This window comes from Heptranchias perlo, chromosome 41 (genome assembly GCF_035084215.1).
Source record: "Heptranchias perlo isolate sHepPer1 chromosome 41, sHepPer1.hap1, whole genome shotgun sequence".
NCBI classification, from domain to species: Eukaryota; Metazoa; Chordata; class Chondrichthyes; order Hexanchiformes; family Hexanchidae; genus Heptranchias; species Heptranchias perlo.
Genome location: NC_090365.1, coordinates 10777004 through 10799661, shown reverse-complemented (window position 1 = coordinate 10799661; position 22658 = coordinate 10777004). Strand labels below are relative to the sequence as shown.

At 47.0% G+C, this 22658-nt stretch overlaps 1 protein-coding gene across 1 annotated transcript in view; it reads right to left on the bottom strand.

Annotated features, from left to right (window-relative positions):
- LOC137305870 (homeobox protein Meis1-like) overlaps positions 1-22658 on the bottom strand; it is a 202871-nt gene that overhangs the window by 60015 nt on the left and 120198 nt on the right. The window contains exon 7 of the mRNA XM_067974806.1: positions 2058-2166. Within this exon, the coding sequence (XP_067830907.1) occupies positions 2058-2166 (109 nt within the window). The remainder of the gene's footprint in view (positions 1-2057; positions 2167-22658) is intronic.

The following is a 22658-nucleotide window of genomic DNA, read 5'->3' as shown; positions in this document are numbered from 1 at the left end:
AAGCACGAGAGCGCACAGAGAGTGAGCGGAGAGTGAGCGGAGAGTGAGCGGAGAGTGAGCGGAGAGCAAGCACAAGAGCGCACAGAGAGTGCACAGAGAGTGAGCGGAGAGTGAGCGGAGAGTGCGCAGAGAGTGCACGGAGAGTGAGCGGAGAGTGAGCGGAGAGCAAGCACAAGAGCGCACAGAGAGTGCACAGAGAGTGAGCGGAGAGTGAGCGGAGAGTGCACAGAGAGTGAGCAGAGAGTGCACAGAGAGTGAGCGGGGAGTGAGCGGAGAGTGAGCGGAGAGTGAGCGGAGAGCAAGCACGAGAGCGAGTGGAGAGTGCACGGAGAGCGAGCAGAGTGTTCGGAGAGTGAGCAGAGAGCAGATGGAGAGCTGCGGAGAGCAGGCGGAGAGTGAGCAGAGAGTGAGCAGAGAGTGTTCGGAGAGTGAGCAGAGTGCGCGGAGAGTGAGCGGAGAGTGTGAGGAGAGTGCGAGGAGAGTATGTGGAGAGTGAGCAGAGAGTGTGAGGAGAGTGAGCAGAGTGCGCGGAGAGTGAGAAGAGAGTGTGAGGAGAGTGAGCAGAGTGCGCGGAGAGTGAGCAGAGAGTGTGAGGAGAGTGAGCAGAGAGTGTGAGGAGAGTGAGCGGAAAGTGAGCGGAGAGTGAGCAGAGAGTGTGAGGAGAGTGAGCGGAGAGTGAGCGGAGAGTGAGCAGAGAGTGTGAGGAGAGTGAGCAGAGAGTGAGCAGAGAGTGAGCGGAGAGTGTGAGGAGAGTGAGCAGAGAGTGTGAGGAGAGTGAGCAGAGAGTGAGCAGAGAGTGAGCGGAGAGTGTGAGGAGAGTGAGCAGAGTGCGCGGAGAGTGAGCAGAGAGTGTGAGGAGAGTGCGAGGAGAGTGAGCAGAGAGTGTGAGGAGAGTGCGAGGAGAGTATGTGGAGAGTGAGCAGAGAGTGTGAGGAGAGTGAGCAGAGTGCGCGGAGAGTGAGCAGAGAGTGTAAGGAGATTGAGCAGAGTGCGCGGAGAGTGAGCGGAGAGTGAGCGGAGAGTGTGAGGAGAGTGCGAGGAGAGTGAGCAGAGAGTGTGAGGAGAGTGCGAGGAGAGTATGTGGAGAGTGAGCAGAGAGTGAGCGGAGAGTGAGCAGAGTGCGCGGAGAGTGAGCAGAGAGTGAGCGGAGAGTGAGCGGAGAGTGAGCAGAGTGCGCGGAGAGTGAGCAGAGTGTGAGTGGAGAGTGAGCAGAGTGCGCGGAGAGTGAGCAGAGTGAGCGGAGAGTGAGCGGAGAGTGAGCAGAGAGTGTGAGGAGAGTGCGAGGAGAGTGAGCAGAGAGTGTGAGGAGAGTGCGAGGAGAGTATGTGGAGAGTGAGCAGAGAGTGTGAGGAGAGTGAGCAGAGTGCGCGGAGAGTGAGCGGAGAGTGAGCGGAGAGTGAGCAGAGTGCGCGGAGAGTGAGCAGAGAGTGAGCGGAGAGTGAGCGGAGAGTGAGCAGAGTGCGCGGAGAGTGAGCAGAGTGCGCGGAGAGTGAGTGGAGAGTGAGCGGAGAGTGAGTGGAGAGTGCGCGGAGAGTGAGCAGAGTGAGCGGAGAGTGAGCGGAGAGTGAGCGGAGAGTGCGCGGAGAGTGAGCGGAGAACGAGCGGAGAGTGTGAGGAGAGTGAGCAGACAGTGTGAGGAGAGTGAGCAGAGAGTGTGAGGAGAGTGAGCAGAGAGTGTGAGGAGAGTGAGCAGAGAGTGTGAGGAGAGTGAGCAGAGAGTGAGCGGAGAGTGAGCAGAGAGTGTGAGGAGAGTGAGCAGAGAGTGTGAGGAGAGTGAGCAGAGAGTGTGAGGAGAGTGAGCAGAGAGTGAGCGGAGAGTGAGCAGAGAGTGTGAGGAGAGTGAGCAGAGAGTGAGCGGAGAGTGAGCAGAGAGTGAGCAGAGAGTGAGCGGAGAGTGTGAGGAGAGTGAGCAGAGAGTGAGCGGAGAGTGAGCGGAGAGTGAGCGGAGAGTGTGAGGAGAGTGAGCAGAGAGTGAGCGGAGAGTGAGCGGAGAGCGCACAGAGAGTGAGCGGAGAGTGAGCGGAGAGTGAGCGGAGAGTGAGCGGAGAGTGAGCTACCTTGTTCACTGCAGTTGTCTCCACTGTGTGATGCAAGGCCCCCACTGGATGGCCCGGGCGTGCCTGAATGCGTTGAGCCTGTGTCATCATGGTCTCGATTCCAATGGTTCTGTGAAGAGAAAAAGGGACCGTTCACTCAACATACAAGCAGTAAAAAGGAGGCGGGGCCAGTTGGCAAACTGGGTGGGGCCAATTGACAAAAGAGGCGGGGACAGTCAACAAATAAGGCAGACCCAGTCAGGGAAAAAAGGCGGGGCCAGCCAGTAAAATAGGCGGGACCAGTCGATAAAAGAGGCGGGCCAGTCGGTAAAAGAGGCGGGGCCAGTTAGCACAGGTGGGCGGGGCAAATCGGCAAAAAAAAAAGGTGGCGCCAGTCAGTAAAGGAGGCGGGGCCAGGTGGCCTGACGCACTGAGGCTGGGGGGAAGGGGGAAGATACAATTTTGGGAATAAGTGGGGCGAGCTCAGCAGGTCTAAAATACCAATTTCGTAACAGGGTTCTGAGCATGAGGGCCCGCCTCCAGCCCGACCTCTTCGTTCCATTCATACGATGACCTAAATTAGCCACGTTACCCGTAATGCACAAGCAAGTTTTTATTTGGTCAATCAGGAATCTGGCCGCAGAGAAACACAGATCTCATCCTCTGGTCTACTGAGGTCCAGGACTCCTGCAGAGTCAGATAGTTCATTGGATGCAAATCTGATCAGCCAAGTAACTGGACTAAATCTCATGAACGAGTTTGTGTTTTGGACGCTAATCCTGGAGTTACTGAGGTGTTAGCACTCTTATTATTTTTGTACCTGAGGAGGTGGAAGTTGAAAGTTCCGTAATCAAGTCAAAGCTGCCGAATTTATTGTTGTTTAATTTTTATTGTTAATAAATTACAGTTTGTCTCTGAGTCGATAAGAGTTTATTCTTCACAAGCTGAATGACTACGGGCCTGGTCAATGTTTATCCCGCAACCAACATCACTAAAACAGATTATCTGGCCACTTATCACCTTGCTGTTTGTGGGATCTTGCTGTGCGCACATTGGCTGCCGTGTGTCCTACATTACAGCAGTGAATGCACTTCTAAAGTGCTTTATTGGCTGTAAAGCGTTTTGGGACATCCTGAGGTCGTGAAAGACGCTATATAAATGCAAGTTCGTTTTATCTTTCATGGACACCCACTCCTACACTACTGGTACACACGAAGAACACTCAGAAACACTGCTCAGCATTTGCTGCTGCCTTTACATTGACGCTGCTTTTTGCGTCTTCCATGTTGCCACAAGCCACATCCCCACAAACATAACACACCTCAGGATAAGCAGAGATTGGCCTCCTGCAGTGCTCACTATCTCGGAGTTTCATTATCCATTAGAAGTTACCATTCATTGATCCGGTCGTTATCAAAAGTTTCTTGCAACTTCCAGAGAAATGTTGCTAATACTTGTTTTTAGGAATGGGAGGAGGCCATTTGGCCCCCTCGAGCCCGTTCCCCCATTCAATTAGATCATGACTGAACTATATCTTAACTCCATCTACCCACCTTGTTTCCCCAATCATTAATACCCTTACCTAACCAAACTCTATCAATCTCAGTTTTGAAATTTTCAATTGCCCTCCAGCCTCGACAGCTTTTTTGGGGGAGAGAGTTCCAGATTTCCACTCCCCTTTGTGTGAAGAAGTGCTTCCTGACATCATCCCTGAACGGCCTGGCTCTAATTTTAAGGTTATGCCCCCTTGTTCTGGACTCCCCCCACCATTGGTCTCGGCTGACTCTGACTCGTTGGTCATGCTCTACTGTTTGTCTGATGCACGCAGGCTGATCGAGGGCAGGGCCCACACGTTACAAATTTAGCTGTACTGCAGACGGACACTTTAATGGGACTGCGCAGGCAGCGAGGGGACCCAGGACATGTAAGAGTGCCTCTTTCAGCGTCAGAATGTTAATCCGGTAAACTGGACATGAGTAACAAACCCATGGGTTAACTTAGGTTATGCTCTCTGGAGATGAGGAGGTTGAGGAGGGGTGGTGACCCATGTTTGATACTAGTTTTGAAACTTAAGCAATAATTAACATTAAGTCTAAGGATGCAGCTGGTATTGGCTCCGTCACTGCAGAGCATCCAAGCAAGTTTGTAAAACAGGAAGAGAAGTGAAGGATGAGAAAGAACCATTCGATCTATTAAAATTCATTCCTCTAATATTCATATGTTAAGCTTCATGTCCCTAGTAATCTATCTCTCCCATCAAAACCCTCCCTCTAGCACCCCAACTCTCCCAGCAAAACCCTCCCTCTAAGGCCGCAGCTGGGGATCGGAGGGGGGGGGGGTGGAGGGAGGGATGATAGGCTGGGGAGAAGATCGGGGGAGGGGCGCAGGAAGAAGATTGGGGTTGGGGGAGCTGAGGAAGAGATTGGTGGGAACTGAGGAAGAGATCGGGGGGGGACTGAGGAAGAGATCGGGGGGACTGAGGAAGAGATCGGGGGGACTGAGGAAGAGATCGGGGGGGCTGAGGAAGAGATCGGGGGGGACTGAGGAAGAGATCGGGGGGGACTGAGGAAGAGATCGGGGGGGCTGAGGAAGAGATCGGGGGGGACTGAGGAAGAGATCGGGGGGGACTGAGGAAGAGATCGGGGGGGCTGAGGAAGAGATCGGGGGGGCTGAGGAAGAGATCGGGGGGGCTGAGGAAGAGATCGGGGGGGCTGAGGAAGAGATCGGGGGGGCTGAGAAGAAGATCGGAGGTCACTGGATCTCAGGTGACGAGTCGGAGGTCGGTGGGGTTCACCATGGAGGTGGGGGCATCATCGGGAGGGGGGGCATCATCGGGGTGGGGGGGGGAGGGGGTCAGCTGATCGCAGGGTCCTGTCGGCCAGGTGAGCGTGTTGGGCCTGGATGAAGCTCTCCTGCTCCTCCGGGCCCACAAGCAGTGCCCTCACCTCATGGATCTGGCCCTTCCTGCCTCCTTTCACCTGACGTGAATGGGAAGTGATGGGAAGGCCGAACAGGTAAAGTTAAATTCGTTTAAGTTTTCCAATACACAAAATATTAAATATCTCAAGTATCACAATGAGGTACATTGCCCCTTTAAGTGTGGGCCCGCCGGCTTTAAATGGGGACGGGACATCTCGGTGTCTGCTCTCCACACGCAGACAAACCTGCCTGGGTTAAACCCAGAAGCAGGCGTGTTGGAGCCGCGCTCTGAAAATGGAGAATTTGGAGGTTAAAATTTACCCCAACTCTCCCATCAAAGCCTCTCCCTCTCGTACCTTAACTCTCCCATCGAATCCCATTCGTCGAGCATCTTAACTCTCCCATTGTCGAGAATTCTGCTTTAATTTGAACATCCCTTATGTTTTTAACCTCGACTACCTCACTCGGCAGATTATTCCAAAGATCTATCACTCTTTAGGTCATGTCCCCTGCTCCTAACCCCCCCCCAATCTACAATATTTAATATTTTTTAATGAAGAGAGTGCTTCTCGAATGGCCCTCCGCCATTCTATTATAAACACAGGGCTGCACTTGACTGAGTGCCTTATCTTCTACTGCGACCAAGTGATAATCAGGTCTCCTAAGATGGTCCAACATCGGACCTGTCTTACCCCTACGATTGACCCTGCTCATTCACAGCCGATTACCACGAACCCTCACCCCATCAGACCAACCTCTCTGTCATCCGTTCCCTGGTACCGTACAGTCCTGCGTTATCAGAGTTACAATCTGCTTAATCGGGGTCTATCAGACAAATCCCAAGCATTCTGCTCTTTAGCTCGATGGAATCACACTACTGGGAGGTTATAATAAAAGGAGAAAATACATTCCCTATTTCCCACCTCCTTGTGCAAATGTTTTCTCATTAGTTCGAAACTATAACCTTGTTCTGCAAATAAAATGCATTTTTTCTCAGTGAATTATTTTTTGTGCTATGATATATATTTGAGGTGATTTTTTTCATGCTGTTTGAGATTGTTGGAGGGAGTTACAAAGTCTGGCTGTAGGACCAGGAGATCCTCGCTCCTCGCAGTCTCCACGAGGCAGTGTTTGCTACGATCATTTTACAACTTGCTTAAAACAAATCATTTCCCCCCTGCCTCTACCCAACGTTTGTCCCTCTCCCTCCCCTTGTCCCCACTCTCCCATCACTCCAGATGTTATATTAATGTATACACGATTCTTCCACATTCTGGGGCGAATCCTGCAGCTCATTGACAAGATTGAACCATCCACTGAGAAAGGGGAACGCTTGAGTTATTGAGAAGAAGAATTCGAAGAGTTACTTGTGAGGAAAGTGTTCGAAACTGAGCATCCAAGGGGTGCAATCGGCCGTCAGAATGGTGTACTGTGGATTGGTTACATGGGAGTTCACCCTGCACCACCACCACAGACACACCCACACACCCACACACCCACACACCCACACACCCACACACGCACACACCCACACACGCACACACGCACACACCCACACACCCACACACCCACACAGGCACACACCCACACACGCACACACCCACACAGGCGTGCACACACACACACAAACAGACACAGACACCAACACCTAGAAACATACACAACACACACATACCACACACACACACTAAAAACACACAGTTAGACAGATACACATGCATAAACACACACCCATGTGCATTACAGATACAGATAGACAGACATGCGCGTGCACACATGCACATAAGCACACACGCATACAAACACACACGCATACAAACACACACGCACACATAAACACACGCACACATAAACACATGCACACATAAACACACACGCATACACACACACAAACACACATGCATATAAACACACAAGCACACATAAACACACATGCATTCAAACACACACGCACACACAAACACATGCACACATAAACACACACATGCACAAACATGCATGCACATGCACATAAATACACGCACACATTAACACACACATTCACACACACCCTGCCTCAACTGTCCACAAGAGGCCTGACTAACATCCTACCTCCCATCCAATGAGTCTGGGGTCACAAACCTCTCTTCGGTCATTTTACAGAGTGATATCCCCGGAGATAACGGCCATTTTACAGAGCGATATCCCCGGAGATAACGGTCATTTTACAGAGTGATATCCCCGGAGATAACGGCCATTTTACAGAGTGATATCCCCGGAGATAACGGTCATTTTACAGAGTGATATCCCCGGAGATAACGGCCATTTTACAGAGTGATATCCCCGGAGATAACGGCCATTTTACAGAGTGATATCCCCGGAGATAACGGCCATTTTACAGAGTGATATCCCCGGAGATAACGGCCATTTTACAGAGTGATATCCCTGGAGATAACGGTCATTTTACAGAGTGATATCCCCGGAGATAACGGCCATTTTACAGAGTGATATCCCCGGAGATAACGGTCATTTTACAGAGTGATATCCCCGGAGATAACGGCCATTTTACAGAGTGATATCCCCGGAGATAACGGCCATTTTACAGAGTGATATCCCCGGAGATAACGGCCATTTTACAGAGTGATATCCCCGGAGATAACGGCCATTTTACAGAGTGATATCCCCGGAGATAACGGCCATTTTACAGAGTGATATCCCCGGAGATAACGGCCATTTTACAGAGCGATATCCCCGGAGATAACGGCCATTTTACAGAGCGATATCCCCGGAGATAACGGCCATTTTACAGAGTGATATCCCCGGAGATAACGGCCATTTTACAGAGTGATATCCCCGGAGATAACGGTCATTTTACAGAGTGATATCCCCGGAGATAACGGCCATTTTACAGAGTGATATCCCCGGAGATAACGGCCATTTTACAGAGCGATATCCCCGGAGATAACGGCCATTTTACAGAGCGATATCCCCGGAGATAACGGCCATTTTACAGAGCGATATCCCCGGAGATAACGGCCATTTTACAGAGCGATATCCCCGGAGATAACGGCCATTTTACAGAGCGATATCCCCGGAGATAACGGCCATTTTACAGAGCGATATCCCCGGAGATAACGGCCATTTTACAGAGCGATATCCCCGGAGATAACGGCCATTTTACAGAGCGATATCCCCGGAGATAACGGCCATTTTACAGAGCGATATCCCCGGAGATAACGGCCATTTTACAGAGCGATATCCCCGGAGATAACGGCCATTTTACAGAGCGATATCCCCGGAGATAACGGCCATTTTACAGAGCGATATCCCCGGAGATAACGGCCATTTTACAGAGCGATATCCCCGGAGATAACGGCCATTTTACAGAGTGATATCCCCGGAGATAACGGCCATTTTACAGAGCGATATCCCCGGAGATAACGGCCATTTTACAGAGCGATATCCCCGGAGATAACGGCCATTTTACAGAGTGATATCCCCGGAGATAACGGCCATTTTACAGAGCGATAATCCCGGAGATAACGGCCATTTTACAGAGCGATATCCCCGGAGATAACGGCCATTTTACAGAGCGATATCCCCGGAGATAACGGCCATTTTACAGAGTGATATCCCCGGAGATAACGGCCATTTTACAGAGCGATAGCCCCGGAGATAACGGTCATTTAACAGAGCGATATCCCCGGGGATAATGGCCATTTTACAGAGTGATATCCCCGGGGATAACGGCCATTTTACAGAGCGATAGCCCCGGAGATAACGGTCATTTTACAGAGCGATATCCCCGGAGATAACGGCCATTTTACAGAGTGATATCCCCGGAGATAACGGCCATTTTACAGAGCGATATCCCCGGAGATAACGGCCATTTTACAGAATGATATCCCCGGGGATAACGGCCATTTTACAGAGCGATATCCCCGGAGATAACGGCCATTTTACAGAGTGATATCCCCGGAGATAACGGCCATTTTACAGATTAAGAGCACCAGAGGCCCATGGGAATGACAGCCACAGAATAGTTTACAACACTGGCGAGGAGCAGGCCCACAAAGGTACAGAAAATAATTGAAGAAGCACACTAAGATAAAAATGAGTGAACATAATACATTGAAGAAAAACCCAAATCATAAAGGAAAAGAAACAATATTTCTCAGCAGTAGATTGGATACAGTAGGATATTATTTTAATTATAGCAAAGAATAATTGGCAGATTTTGAGCTGCCCAAAGCCTCTGTATTGCTGAAAGGAGCTTAATAATTGTTTGATTTTTTTTTTCTATGCAGCTAATCCCATTATACATTGATATGTTTCATACACAAATTCATATCATACAGATAGCCTGAAGGCTGTAATGAGTGCTCAGTTTATTGAGTCTAATTAGGAATTATATACAGTGCTTGGCTTCCCCTTACTGCCATAACAAAACCATCCATTTCGCATTGGGTCAATGTGTTGCCATTTTAACCTCTGTAAGTGGGTGGAAACTCAGTTCTACGCGTGACCCTCTCATTAGCCCAGATGGCAATACCTCTGAGCACAGTTAATCAAGGCTTTTCGCAGCTCGAAACAAGGGCCCAACAAAACCCGAATAAAATAAGGAAGGAGACTTGCCGTGAATTCTACTGTGTTGTCAGTGCAAGTCAGCAATCAATTAAACGCTGGTCTCTCTGATAGAGGTCTTCAAGATTATGAAAGGGTTCGAAAGGGTAGACGTAGAAAAAGTTTCCACTGGTGACAGAAGAACTAGAGGTCGTAAATATAAAATAGCCGCTAATAAATCCAATCGGGAATTCAGGAGAAACTTCTTTGCCCAAAGAGTGGTTAGAATGTGGAACTGGCTAACACAAGGAGTAGTTGAGGCGAATAGCATAGATCATAGAATCATAGAATCATAGAATCATAGAAGTTTACAACATGGAAATAGGCCCTTCGGCCCAACATGTCCATGTCGCCCAGTTTATACCACTAAGCTAGTCCCAATTGCCTGCACTTGGCCCATATCCCTCTATACCCATCTTACCCATGTAACTGTCCAAATGCTTTTTAAAAGACAAAATTGTACCCGCCTCTACTACTGCCTCTGGCAGCTCGTTCCAGACACTCACCACCCTTTGAGTGAAAAAATTGCCCCTCTGGACCCTTTTGTATCTCTCCCCTCTCACCTTAAATCTATGCCCCCTCGTTATAGACTCCCCTACCTTTGGGAAAAGATTTTGACTATCTACCTTATCTATGCCCCTCATTATTTTATAGACTTCTATAAGATCACCCCTTAACCTCCTACTCTCCAGGGAAAAAAGTCTCAGTCTATCCAACCTCTCCCTATAAGTCAAACCATCAAGTCCCGGTAGCATCCTAGTAAATCTTTTCTGCACTCTTTCTAGTTTAATAATATCCTTTCTATAATAGGGTGACCAGAACTGTACATAGTATTCCAAGTGTGGCCTTACTAATATCTTGTACAACTTCAACAAGACATCCCAACTCCTGTATTCAATGTTCTGACCAATGAAACCAAGCATGCTGAATGCCTTCTTCACCACCCTATCCACCTGTGACTCCACTTTCAAGGAGCTATGAACCTGTACTCCTAGATCTCTTTGTTCTATAAATCTCCCCAACGCCCTACCATTAACGGAGTAGGTCCTGGCCCGATTTGATCTACCAAAATGCATCACCTCACATTTATCTAAATTAAACTCCATCTGCCATTCGTCGGCCCACTGGCCCAATTTATCAAGATCCCGTTGCAATCCTAGATAACCTTCTTCACTGTCCACAATGCCACCAATCTTGGTGTCATCTGCAAACTTATTAACCATGCCTCCTAAATTCTCATCCAAATCATTAATATAAATCACAGCGGACCCAGCACCAATCCCTGAGGCACACCGCTGGTCACAGGCCTCCAGTTTGAAAAACAACCCTCTACAACCACCCTCTGTCTTCTGTCGTCAATCCAAGATGTATTTAAAGGGAAGCTAGATAAACACATGAGGGAGAAAGGAATAAAGGGTTATGCAGATAGGGTGAGATTAAGTCGGAACATCAGCTCAGCCTGTGTACAAGGCCCGGTGACCTCTAGTTTTGGACTCCGTCACAAGTGGAAACTTTTTCTACGTCTACCCTATCGAACCCCTTCATAATCTTAAAGATGTGCTCAGGGAGGGACAGTGTAGAGTTGTCAGCTGTTGCTCAGGGGGTAGCACTCTGAGTCGGAAGGTCATAGGCCCCGTCAGGTGGACGTAAAAGATCCCACGGCACTAATTGAAGAAAAGCAGGGGAGTTCTCCCCAGAGTCCTGGCCAATATTTATCTCTCAACCAACACCTAAAACAGATTATCTGGTCATTATCACATTGCTGTTTGGTGGGAGCTATCCAGAATTTTGACCCAGCGACGATGAAGGAACGGCTGATATATTATCAAGTCGGGATGGTGTGTGACAGGGAGGGGAACTTGGAGGTCATGTTGTTCCCATTCACCTGCTGCCCTTGTCCTTCTAGGTGGTAGAGGTCGCGGGTTTGGGAGGTGCTGTCAGAGAAGCCTTGGCGAGTTACTGCAGTGCATCCTGCAGATAGTACACACGGCAGCCACAGTGCGCTGGTGGCGGAGGGAGTGAATGTTTAAGATGGTGGATGGGCTGCTGATCAAGCAGACTGCCATCAGTTGCTAGAAAGTATCGTAACCTGACCCTTGTGACCAATAACCTGCATGCAAGAACAAACATGGCTACCCTTATTAACCTGCATAGTTGCTCACTCTTTGTTTGAGCTGTTATGGTGGGTTTGGTCGCAAGAGGGAAGGGGTCAAGCAACTATGAAACAATTCACAGAGGGGCTGGTGGGTGGCGGTTTACCCTGGTGGCTGAACACTAAATGAGTCGAGAAAGCAGGACTAGAAGAAAAGGAGAAAGCAGGAAAGGGGATAATAAAATGAGCTACAATAACTAGGAAATGACCTCGCACAATTACAAAAGCCCATCCATCGCCGGTCTATAACTGTCCAACATCACTGAAAAAAAAACATTATCTGGTCATTTATCTCATTGCTGTTTGTGGGATCTTGCTGTGCGCAAATTGGTGCCCCGTTTCTCGCAATACAAGAGTGTCTGTTTAGCCCTTTGAGACATCCTAAGGTCATGAAAGGTGCTATATCATAGAATCATACAGCACAGGAGGAGGCCATTCGGCCCATCGTGCCTGTGCCGGCTCTTTGAAAGAACTATCCAATTAATCCCGCTCCCCCTGCTCTTCCCCCATAGCCCTGCAAATTTCTCCTTTTGAAGTATTTATCCAATTCCCTTTTGAAAGTTATTATTGAATCTGCTTCCACCACCCTTTCAGGCAGCGCATTCCAGATCAGAACAACTCGCTGCTTAAAAAAAAAACTTCTCCTCATTTCGCCCCTGGATTTTTAGCCGATTATCTTGACTCTGCGTCCTCTGCTTACCGACCATATAAATGCCAATTCTTTCTTATGTCTGAGCCAACTCCAAAAGGAAGGGGATCCTATTCACCAGCGAGCTCGGAATTAAATGCGGAAACGGACTAACAAAGCCGTGCGCTGGCTAATACATTGGTCCCAGTTTGTGGACAGGCAGACACTTTGTGTGGACATGTACACAGGCCAAGAGTGTATGGGCAAGTGAGGGTCTGGTTTTTCTGCTGGTGCAAAAAAGCCACAAGGAATGTATATAATATCAGATGTCACGGTGCATCAAACTGTGTCACGGTGAAGCCTGAACTATCAAGAGAGCATTTTATATGGTTTCTCTATTAGAGAGAAAGCCAGAGGCAAAGTATGGTATATCAGAGGGTGTTACAGTGAGAACTGTGTTATAGTGAGGGCATTTTATATGGTTTGTCTGTTGCAGAAAGGCCACAAACACTGAATGTTAGATCAGAAGCTAAGCTACATCAGAATGAATTGTACTGAAGGTGCAAGTGTACAGAAGGAGCTCGCAGTGACTAAACCAGACAATACGAATGCAATGATCTTCAGTACACATGAGGTTAACCCGGTAACTACAAAGCACGGATGGTAAAGGCTATCTCTCTCTTTGGAAATGACAGGCTGCTTTTGTCTGGTGACACGGCACAGAAATATTGCTTTTCATTCTTCAAAGAGTCGGGCTGTGCGATGACAATCTCTCCCATCGCACGGCAGTAAATAACGTGGCTACAACATAGCAGCAGCTCAGAGCGGAACAAACAGCCCAACCAAGCCCTGCCTCTCAGGCATTCGGGCAACCTGATACCAGGGGGGAGATTTATTAATGTTATTGCCAGGTCAACGGAATGCAAGAGCTGTTTCAAATAGTGAAATGCATCCTCCTGCTTGATGTGCTGATTTGCCATTAATTTAGGAATGTAGGATTGTATATTAGGAATGATTATTTAGAACCTTTCTTCAAATCAATTAAATGAACCACAGATAATTCCAGATAAATGATCCCATCATAATTCTGATTCCACCATAGAATTCCAATGGACCAGACCATTTCCTTCTCAACAGCATTGTATATAATGCCAATGGACCAAACCCTTTCCCATTCCCTCCCATTATATAGAATCCCAATGGACCAAACCCCTTCCCATTCCCTCCCATTATATAGAATCCCAATGGACCAAACCCTTTCCTATTCACTCCCATTCTACAGAATCTTAATTAATTAAACCACTTTTTGTCTACTCCTATTGTATGGAATCCTGATGGGTCAAACCCCTTCCCATTCCCTCCCATTGCATATAATCCTGATGGACCGAACCTCTTGCTATTCCCTCACATTGTATAAAATCTTGATGGACCAAACCCCTTCCCATTGTATATAATCCTGATGGACCAAACCCCTTCCCATTGTATATAATCTTGATGGACCAAACCCCTTCCCATTGTATATAATCCCCATGGACCAAACCCCTTCCCATTGTATATAATCCCGATGGACCAAACCCCTTCTCATTCATTCCCATTGTACAGAATTCCAATGAAGGAAGCCACATTTTTTACACTCCCATTGTAAGAACTTCTGATCCATGACTAGAACATTTGACTTTTAATGCTTGATGGGCACACTAAATACAGGCCAAGCACTGCCAAACTTCACTTTGCATCCACAGCACATTATGGAAGCTAATCACTTTTGTGTAAAATATGTTCTGTTCTTTTTGCTGCTTTTAGTTTTAATTGAATGGCTGAATGAACGATTGATTTGGCCGCAGTACAAGGAGGTGCCAATCCACCCCAGTTATATAAAGTTGTAGAAGTTCAAGTTTTGGCAAACTTGCTTTGGGATTGTCAACATTCAACGGTATAATTATACTTATTAACAACATTATCTAAAAAAAAATTGCATTTATATAGCGTCCTTCACAACCTCAGGACGTCCCAAAGCTTTTCACAGCCAACTTTTGAAGCATAATTGTAAACAATTTTACAACACCAAGTTATAGTCCAGCAATTTTATTTTAAATTCACAAGCTTTCGGAGGCTTCCTCCTTCGTCAGGTGAACGATGTGCTGGACTATAACTTGGTGTTGTAAAATTGTTTACAATTGTCAACCCCAGTCCATCACCGGCATCTCCACATTTTGAAGCATAGTCATTGTTGTAATGTGACGTGGCAGCCAATTTGTGCACAGCAAGGTCCCGCAAACAGCCATGTGATAATAACTAGATAATCTGTTTTTTATCAATATTGGCTGAGGGATAAATATTGGCCAGGACAATGGGGAGAACGCCCATTCTCTTCTTCAAAATAGTGCCATGGGATCTTTTACATCCACCTGAGAGGGGAGACGGGGCCTCAGCTTAACATCTCATCCTAAAGACGGCACCTCCGGCAGAGCAGCACTCCCTCAGTACTGCACTGGGAGTCTCAGCCTGGATTATGGGCTCAAGTCTCTGGAGTGGGACTCGGTTCCAATCCCGGTTCAGCTTGGAGACATGTTACTAGTGGTGTCCCCCAGGGATTGGTCTTCAAGGCGTTTATTAATGACAGTGGACAGTGGTGTTAGGAGTATGGTCAGTAAGGTGGGAGAGGGACCCAAAATCTGTGCAAGGGTTAAGGCAGTAGAGGAGTGCAATCAAATCCTAAAAGATTTAGATGTGCTGGGGGAGTGGGCCACGCATTGGCAAATGGTATTTAATTTCGATAAATGCAATGTCATGCACATTGGAAGGGCCAACACAGAATACAGACATCATTTGCATGGAACAATACTGAAAGAGATTGAGAGATAAAAAGATCCTGGCATTACGGTGCACAGATCACCAAAGGTTCATTACCAATGTAGAGAAACTGTAGCTAAAGTTAACAAGGTATTGGGTTGTATTAATAGAACCATTCAGTATAAATCAAAGGACATCATTTTGATGCTATACAGGTCGCTGGTCAGACTGCATCTGGAGTACTAGGCCCAGTTTCGGTCCCCCCTCATGGTGGGTGATAGAGCGGCCTTGGAAAAGGTCCAGAGGAGAGCCACAAGAGTGATTCCGAACTAAAGGAACCTCAGCTACTGAGATAGGCTCAAAGACCTTGGTCTTCAGAGCAGCGTAGACTTACAGGTGACCTGATAGAGGTTTATAAAATAATTGAAGGGCTGGATACTCTCCCTATTGATAGATTATCCCAGTTTAACAGATTGGGGAGGACCAGGGAACATGAGTTTAAACTATGGAGGGAGGGGAAGAAGTGTTTAACCATGATGTTCCAGCCATCACGAGGGTGGGGCAGGCTTGATGGGCCAACTGGCCTTTTCCTGCCCGTCATTTTTGTGTGTTTGTATGTTCGTATGTATCTGAATATACCTCACCTCTTCTCATTCACTTCCATTGCACAGAACGTTAATAAATCACAGCCTTTCTCATCTGCCCCAATACCAAAGCTTCTCACGTTGTCTGGGGAACCTGACTCAGATGAATCAGCTGATTTAAAGCCAATGGAATTAGGGGTACCTGGGCCGGGAGGTGAAAGGTGAAGAGAATTGCATCAGGCAACATTATAATTCAGTTCTCTCCCAGTGTTAAGATTATTAATAACTCTTTCAATAATTAATTCCACCCCCTCTCACCTCACTCACGCCAATGTTGAAATTTGGTTCTCACCCTTTAAACAAAAATGTTGAGTGCTCCCCCAGACTCAGTTGGTAAATGCACTGCCCAGTGTGTTACTGAGACAGACAGACAAGGATGGACCCAAGTCCGATACCTCGTCTGGGCTGTGCTGGCTGATCTCAGCCAGGGTAGCAGCACATACCATACCACTGGACCCAGTGAGCTGGGGTGAGGAATCATTAGCCAGGGCCCTGTCTCTTGATCACTATACAGTGACCCTCCCACTGTTAGAAGGTGCATGTGTGTTGGGCATTGGGTTCAGACAAGATTCACTCAGCTGTGATGCCCTCCATAGTGGAATATCCCACTATCGCTTACTATCCAGGGTTCACATACAAACAATGACAGACAGGAAAGGACCCTCCGGTCCCATCCAGCCTGTCCCACACTATTGTGATACCTTGTGTATCATCATATATATACTCTCCACCCCACCCAAAACCATTTGGCGATGGCTGGTATCCAATAAACCACGAAGATCAGTAACTCCAGGAGAGAAGGGGAGAAAACAGCAGGGGGAGGGTGATTAAATAGTTAACAAAAGTCAGAGCGAAGGTAGCAAATGTAAAGATTTTAAACAATCACAATTTTTCCGACAGTTGCTGTTTTAAAAGGGGATCTGATGGTGAGACACTATCTTTAGGATATGAAATCAGGTCACTCTCACAGGCTTCAGTCATTAGTGCTCACAGGATGGCAAAGGAGGGATGAAGGTCCCGCAGTCCTCTTCAACATCCCAAAACTTGGCCTCTTTTGTAAAATGCAGGGCATCGTGAATAATTGCCTTCACAATTCAAAAAGCATTTTAAATGAGGCTGCAGCTTAAAAGGATGACATCATCCTGAAAAGCATCGTGCAAGCCAGAAAAACTTCACTGTTCCAAATCAGAAGTATGAAACATGGTGACAATTATTGAGATTCTTTCAGTTCTGTTTACAATCACTGCTGGTTTCAGCGATTTAAAGATCTCGGGCTAGAAATGACTGTGGCTGATCGTGAGCAAAACAAAGCATTTCTATTTAAGAATTCGACAAAATTGGCTCCTTTACTTCCGTCGTGGTTATATAAATTGTTTATAAAACAGTGTCGATCAAGGATATCGTGTTCCAGCGTAACTCGGTACATTGTTCCAATTATTCGTCAGTTGGTTACCAGGCAGTTATTTGAAGGAGGAGCAAAGCCACTCAGTTCAAATACAAACATCGCAAATGAGTTTTTTGGTTATGTGTCTGATTAGCAGCTTTAGAGTTGAACAGAAAACTATTTAAATTCAAGAAGGTTTGGTTACTATTTCAAGGGCGTTTTTCCAATCAGTAAGTTTTATCTGTGGCCTTTGAACTCCACCTGGAAGCCCTGGTTAGCCAATACCTCTGTGTTGGTGAGTAAAATGATGTGGAGATGCCGGTGATGGACTGGGGTGGACAAATGTAAGGAATCTTACAACACCAGGTTATAGTCCAACAGTTTTATTTGAAAATCACAAGCTTTCGGAGGCTTTCTCCTTCGTCTGACTACTGTTGGACTATAACCTGGTGTTGTAAGATTCCTTACATTGGTGAGTAAAAGGCGCAATTATGTACAAAGATTAATTACAGCATTGTTTTAGTGCAAGAATTGTAAACTGTTCTTTTTTACCATATGAGGAACTTTAACAACTAACATAAAAAATATATTTTACTATTGCTATTATTCACTATTTAATTCAATTACTATTTAATAAATTTAGGAACGTCGGAACTGGAGGAGGCCATTCAGCCCCTCGAGCCTGTACCGCCATTCAATTAGATCATGGCTGATCTGCGTCTTAACTCCATCTACCTTGGTTCCTTAACCCTTAATGCCCTCGTCCAACAAAATCTATCAATCTCATTTTTGAAATTTTCATTTGGGGAGAAGAGAGTTCCAGATTTCCACTCCCCTTTGTGTGAAGAAGTGCTTCCTGACATCACCCCTGAACGGCCTGGCTCTAATTTTAAGGTTATGCCCCCTTTGTTCTGGACTCCAACACCAGAGGAAATAGTCTCTCTCGATCTACCCTATCAAATCCTTTAATCATCTCAAACACCTCAATTAGATCAGCCCTTAAACTTCAAGAGCAACACAAGGCCAGTACTTTGCTTAGCAGTTAAAGTCTTGAACAAATATAGTGTTACTTTGCTGCCTTAAAAAAGAATGAGAAGCCTGTGCTGGCAGGGGATAGAAATAATTGCTGAAGTAATCATAAAAAGGGTTATTTGTTCGTTCCCTGGGCACAAAGACAATACTTTCGCTAACTATCGGATCAAGTAAAATCACTGTCAAGGGAGATAGAGCGTCCCAAAAAGAGTATTCGGGAAAAATGGAAGACAAAGCTATTCAGAGTAAAAAGTGACAGAAACAAGAAACTAAAAAAAGATATCACTGATATTAACACATAAAACAGTTGTGTGACATTCTTTTGACCGCTATTTTTAGGCAGGCATTAACACATTTTAAATAGAAAGAAAGAATCTGCATTCATACAGCACCTTTCATGCCCACAGGACATCCCAAAACGCTTTACAGCCAATTAAGCACTTTTGAAGTGTAGTCACTGTATAGGGAGCCAATTTGCGCACAGCAAGATCCCACAAACAAGAATGATCCGTTAATCTGGGTTTTAGTGATGTTGGTTGAGGGATAAATATTGGCCTGGACACCGGGGAGAACTCCCCTGCTCTTCTTCAGAATAGTGCCATGGGATCTTTTACATCCACCCGAAAGGGCAGACGGGGCCTCGGTTTAATGTTTCATCTGAAAGACGGGTTAATGGTGCCACTAAAATAGAGGACAGAGGAATGTTATACGAAGGTGTTAAGAGTCTATCCGCTAATATCGCCAACAGCACAAAGGAAGATGGTAGTGGTTGTTGGAGGCCAATCATCTCAGCCCCAGGACATTGCTGCAGGAGTTCCTCAGGGCAGTGTCCGAGGCCCAACCATCTTCAGCTGCTTCATCAATGACCTTCCCTCCATGATAAGGTCAGAAATGGGGATGTTCGCTGATGATTGCACAGTGTTCGGTTCCACTCGCAACCCCTCAGATAATGAAGCAGTCCGAGCCCGCGTGCAGCAAGACCTGGACAACATCCAGGCTTGGGCTCATAAGTGGCAAGTAACATTCGAGTTAGACAAGTGTCAGGCAATGACCATCTCCAACAAGAGAGAGTCTAACCACCTCCCCTTGACATTCAACGGCATTACCATCGCCGAATCCCCCACCATCAACATCCTGGGGGTCACCATTGACCAGAAACTTAACTGGACCAGCCATATAAATACTGTGGCTACAAGAGCAGGTCAGAGGCTGGGTATTCTGCAGCGAGTGACTCACCTCCTGACTCCCCAAAGCCTTTCCACCATCTACAAGGCACAAGTCAGGAGTGTGATGGAATACTCTCCACTTGCCTGGATAAGTGCAGCTCCAACAACACTCAAGAAGCTCGACACCATCCAGGACAAAGCAGCCTGCTTGATTGGCACCCCATCCACCACCCTAAACATTCACTTCCTTCGCCACCAGCGCACTGTGGTTGCAGTGTGTACCATCCACAGGATGCACTGCAGCAACTCGCCAAGGCTTCTTCGACAGCACCTCCCAAACCCGCGACCTCTACCACCTAGAAGGACAAGGGCAGCAGGTACATGGGAACAACACCACCTGCACGTTCCCCTCCAAGTCACACACCATCCCAATTTGGAAATATATCGCCGTTCCTTCATCGTCGCTGGGTCAAAATGCTGGAACTCCCTTCCTAACAGCACTGTGGGAGAACCTTCACCACACGGACTGCAGCGGTTCAAGAAGGCGGCTCACCACCACCTTCTCAAGGGCAACTAGGGATGGGCAATAAATGCCGGCCTCGCCAGCGACGCCCACATCCCATGAACGAATAAAAAAAAAGCATTTCCGAGGCTCTCATCCTTAAATCTGTTCAAAGACAGAATTATTATAAATAAGCTGACCTTGTCATTTTGGATGCCTGACTATAACCACGTTGCTTTTTATATTTCGGGATACTTTACAAAGATGATGACATTTTAATAACTCCATCCACTCCCATTGTATAGAATTCCAACGGACCAAACCCCACCCCAGTTCACTCCATTCTATAAAACTCCAATGGACCAAAGTTCTCCCCCTTGACTCTCATTGCATAGAATCCCAAATGAACCAAACCCCTTCCCATTCTCTTCTATTTGAAAGAATTCCCATGGAACAAATCCCTTCCCATTGACTCCCATTATACAGACCTTAGAGTGACCAATCTCCTTCCCATTCACTCCCAAAGGGGTCAAACCCATCCCATTCATGTGTAGACTGATGGGATGAACATTCTCTCTCTCTGTTGCTGTTCATGAAATGAGTTTAGAGAATCTCAGCCAGTTCCTATTGTAAATTATCCCACTGCATAAACTGCCTATAATCTATTGCTAAATTGGAAGCTACACTCAGAGAAGCCGCAGCATGCAGAGAGCAGGAAATCAGAAAGAAAGATTTGCATTTATATAACGCCTTTCACCACATTCCAGAGGGCTTTACAGCCAATGAAATACTTTCTGAAGTGTAGTCACTTTTGTAATGTAGGAAAACAGAACAGTCAATTTGCGCACAGCAAGATCCCACAAACAGCAATGAGACAATGTCAAGATAATCTCCTTCAGTGTTGTTGGTTGAGGGATAAATGTTGGCCAGGACACCAGGAGAACTCCCTTCCTCTATTTCAAATAGTGCCATGGGATCTTTTACATCCACCTGAGAAAGCAGACATTTCACACCTCATCTGAAAAACAGTTCCTCTGACAGTGCAGCACTCCCTCAGTACTGCACTGAAATGCCAGCCTGGATTATGTGCTACCACTGAGCCAAGACTACCACCAGGGTTCACACTGATGTAGTTCCGACTTTAAAATTCTCATCCTTGTGTTCAAATCCCTGCATGGCCTCGCCCCTCCCTATCTCTGTAACCTCCTCCAGCCCTACAAACCTCCGAGATCTCTGCGCTCCCCCAATTCTGGCCTCTTGCACGTCCCCGATTTTAATCGCTCCACCATTGGCGGCCGTGCCTTCAGCTGCCTCGGCTCTAAACTCTGGAATTCATTCCCTAAACCTCTCCATCTCGCTACCTCTCTCTCCTCCTTTAAGACGCTCCTTAAAACCTACCTCTTTGACCAAGCTTTTGGTCACCTGTCCTAATATCTCCTTATGTGGCTCGGTGTCAAATTTTTTCTGATGACGCTCCTGTGGAGCTCCTTGGGGTGTTTTACTACGTTAACGATGCTATATAAATGCAAGTTGTTGTAGTAGTAAGAGCCGTGTGGAGACACAGTGCTGGGATACAGGAGAGGGAGGTTTACTATTGGTCTAACTCTACACAACCTGAGAATCCTCGATGGCGCCAGTATGTGCCGGAAATGGAATAGAAATATAGAAACATAGAAAATAGGAGCAGGAGTAGGCCATTTGGCCCTTCGAGCCTGCTCCGCCATTCAATGTGATCATGGCTGATCCTCTATCTCAATACCATATTCCCGTTCTCTCCCCATACCCCTTGATGCCTTTTGTGTCTAGAAATCTATCCAGCTCCTTCTTAAATATATTCAGTGACTTGGCCTCCACAGCCTTCTGTGGTAGAGAATTCCACAGGTTCACCACCCTCTGAGTGAAGAAATTTCTCCTCATCTCAGTCCTAAATGTCCTACCCCGTATCCTGAGACTGTGACCCCTCGTTCTGGACCCCCAGCCAGGGGAAACATCCTCCCCGCATCCAGTCTGTCTAGCCCTGTCAGAATTTTATACGTTTCAATGAGATCCCCTCTCATTCTTCTAAACTCGAGTGAATACAGGCCGAGTCGGCCCAATCTCTCCTCATACGACAGTCCTGCCATCCCAGGAATACGTTCCTTACTCCAACAATAAGGTCACTCACCTTGGTGAACAAAGTATATCACACGCAGTAACATTTTCTGTGGTCCAGGAGTGCATTTTATTTTGGTTCTGAATATATGTTTGAATTCTGAGCATCTCCCATATCAGGAAAATACGAATCTTTTTTCAATATAAGTGTCCAGATTAGAGAAATACTTCAGCGGAACCAAGGGACCCCCTACAGTGAACCCCATGCTGATGTGCTCACTTCTAATTGAGCTGCAGAACCGAGCCAGCTTTTTGCGTCTCATGTTTTATTTTTTGTTAAGAAAATCCCAGTTTCCATTATGGGGGGGAGGGGCGGTGAGATTCGGGAACGCCGACTGGGAATAGGGGTCGGTACAGAGTGTCGGCTATTATGCAGCACACGCGTTGATAAGCACGCACCACTTCACCAGAGGCCAGCTGTTGACACAAAGCGACCTTTCTAAAGCTTGCCAGCACATCTGTGACAGACTGTCTGGGAGCGTTCCTGAACGCAGGCCCTGAGACCGGGGCCACCTGAATCTTGGGGACGATCGCCAGATTGTTGAAATTCTTCTCCCCTCGATTCTCGGTGGGGGGGCCTTGACCTGATTTAAATAAATGGGGTTATTGGTTGCACCAACATGGAGGGAGAGGGGGGGGCGGGGAAGGA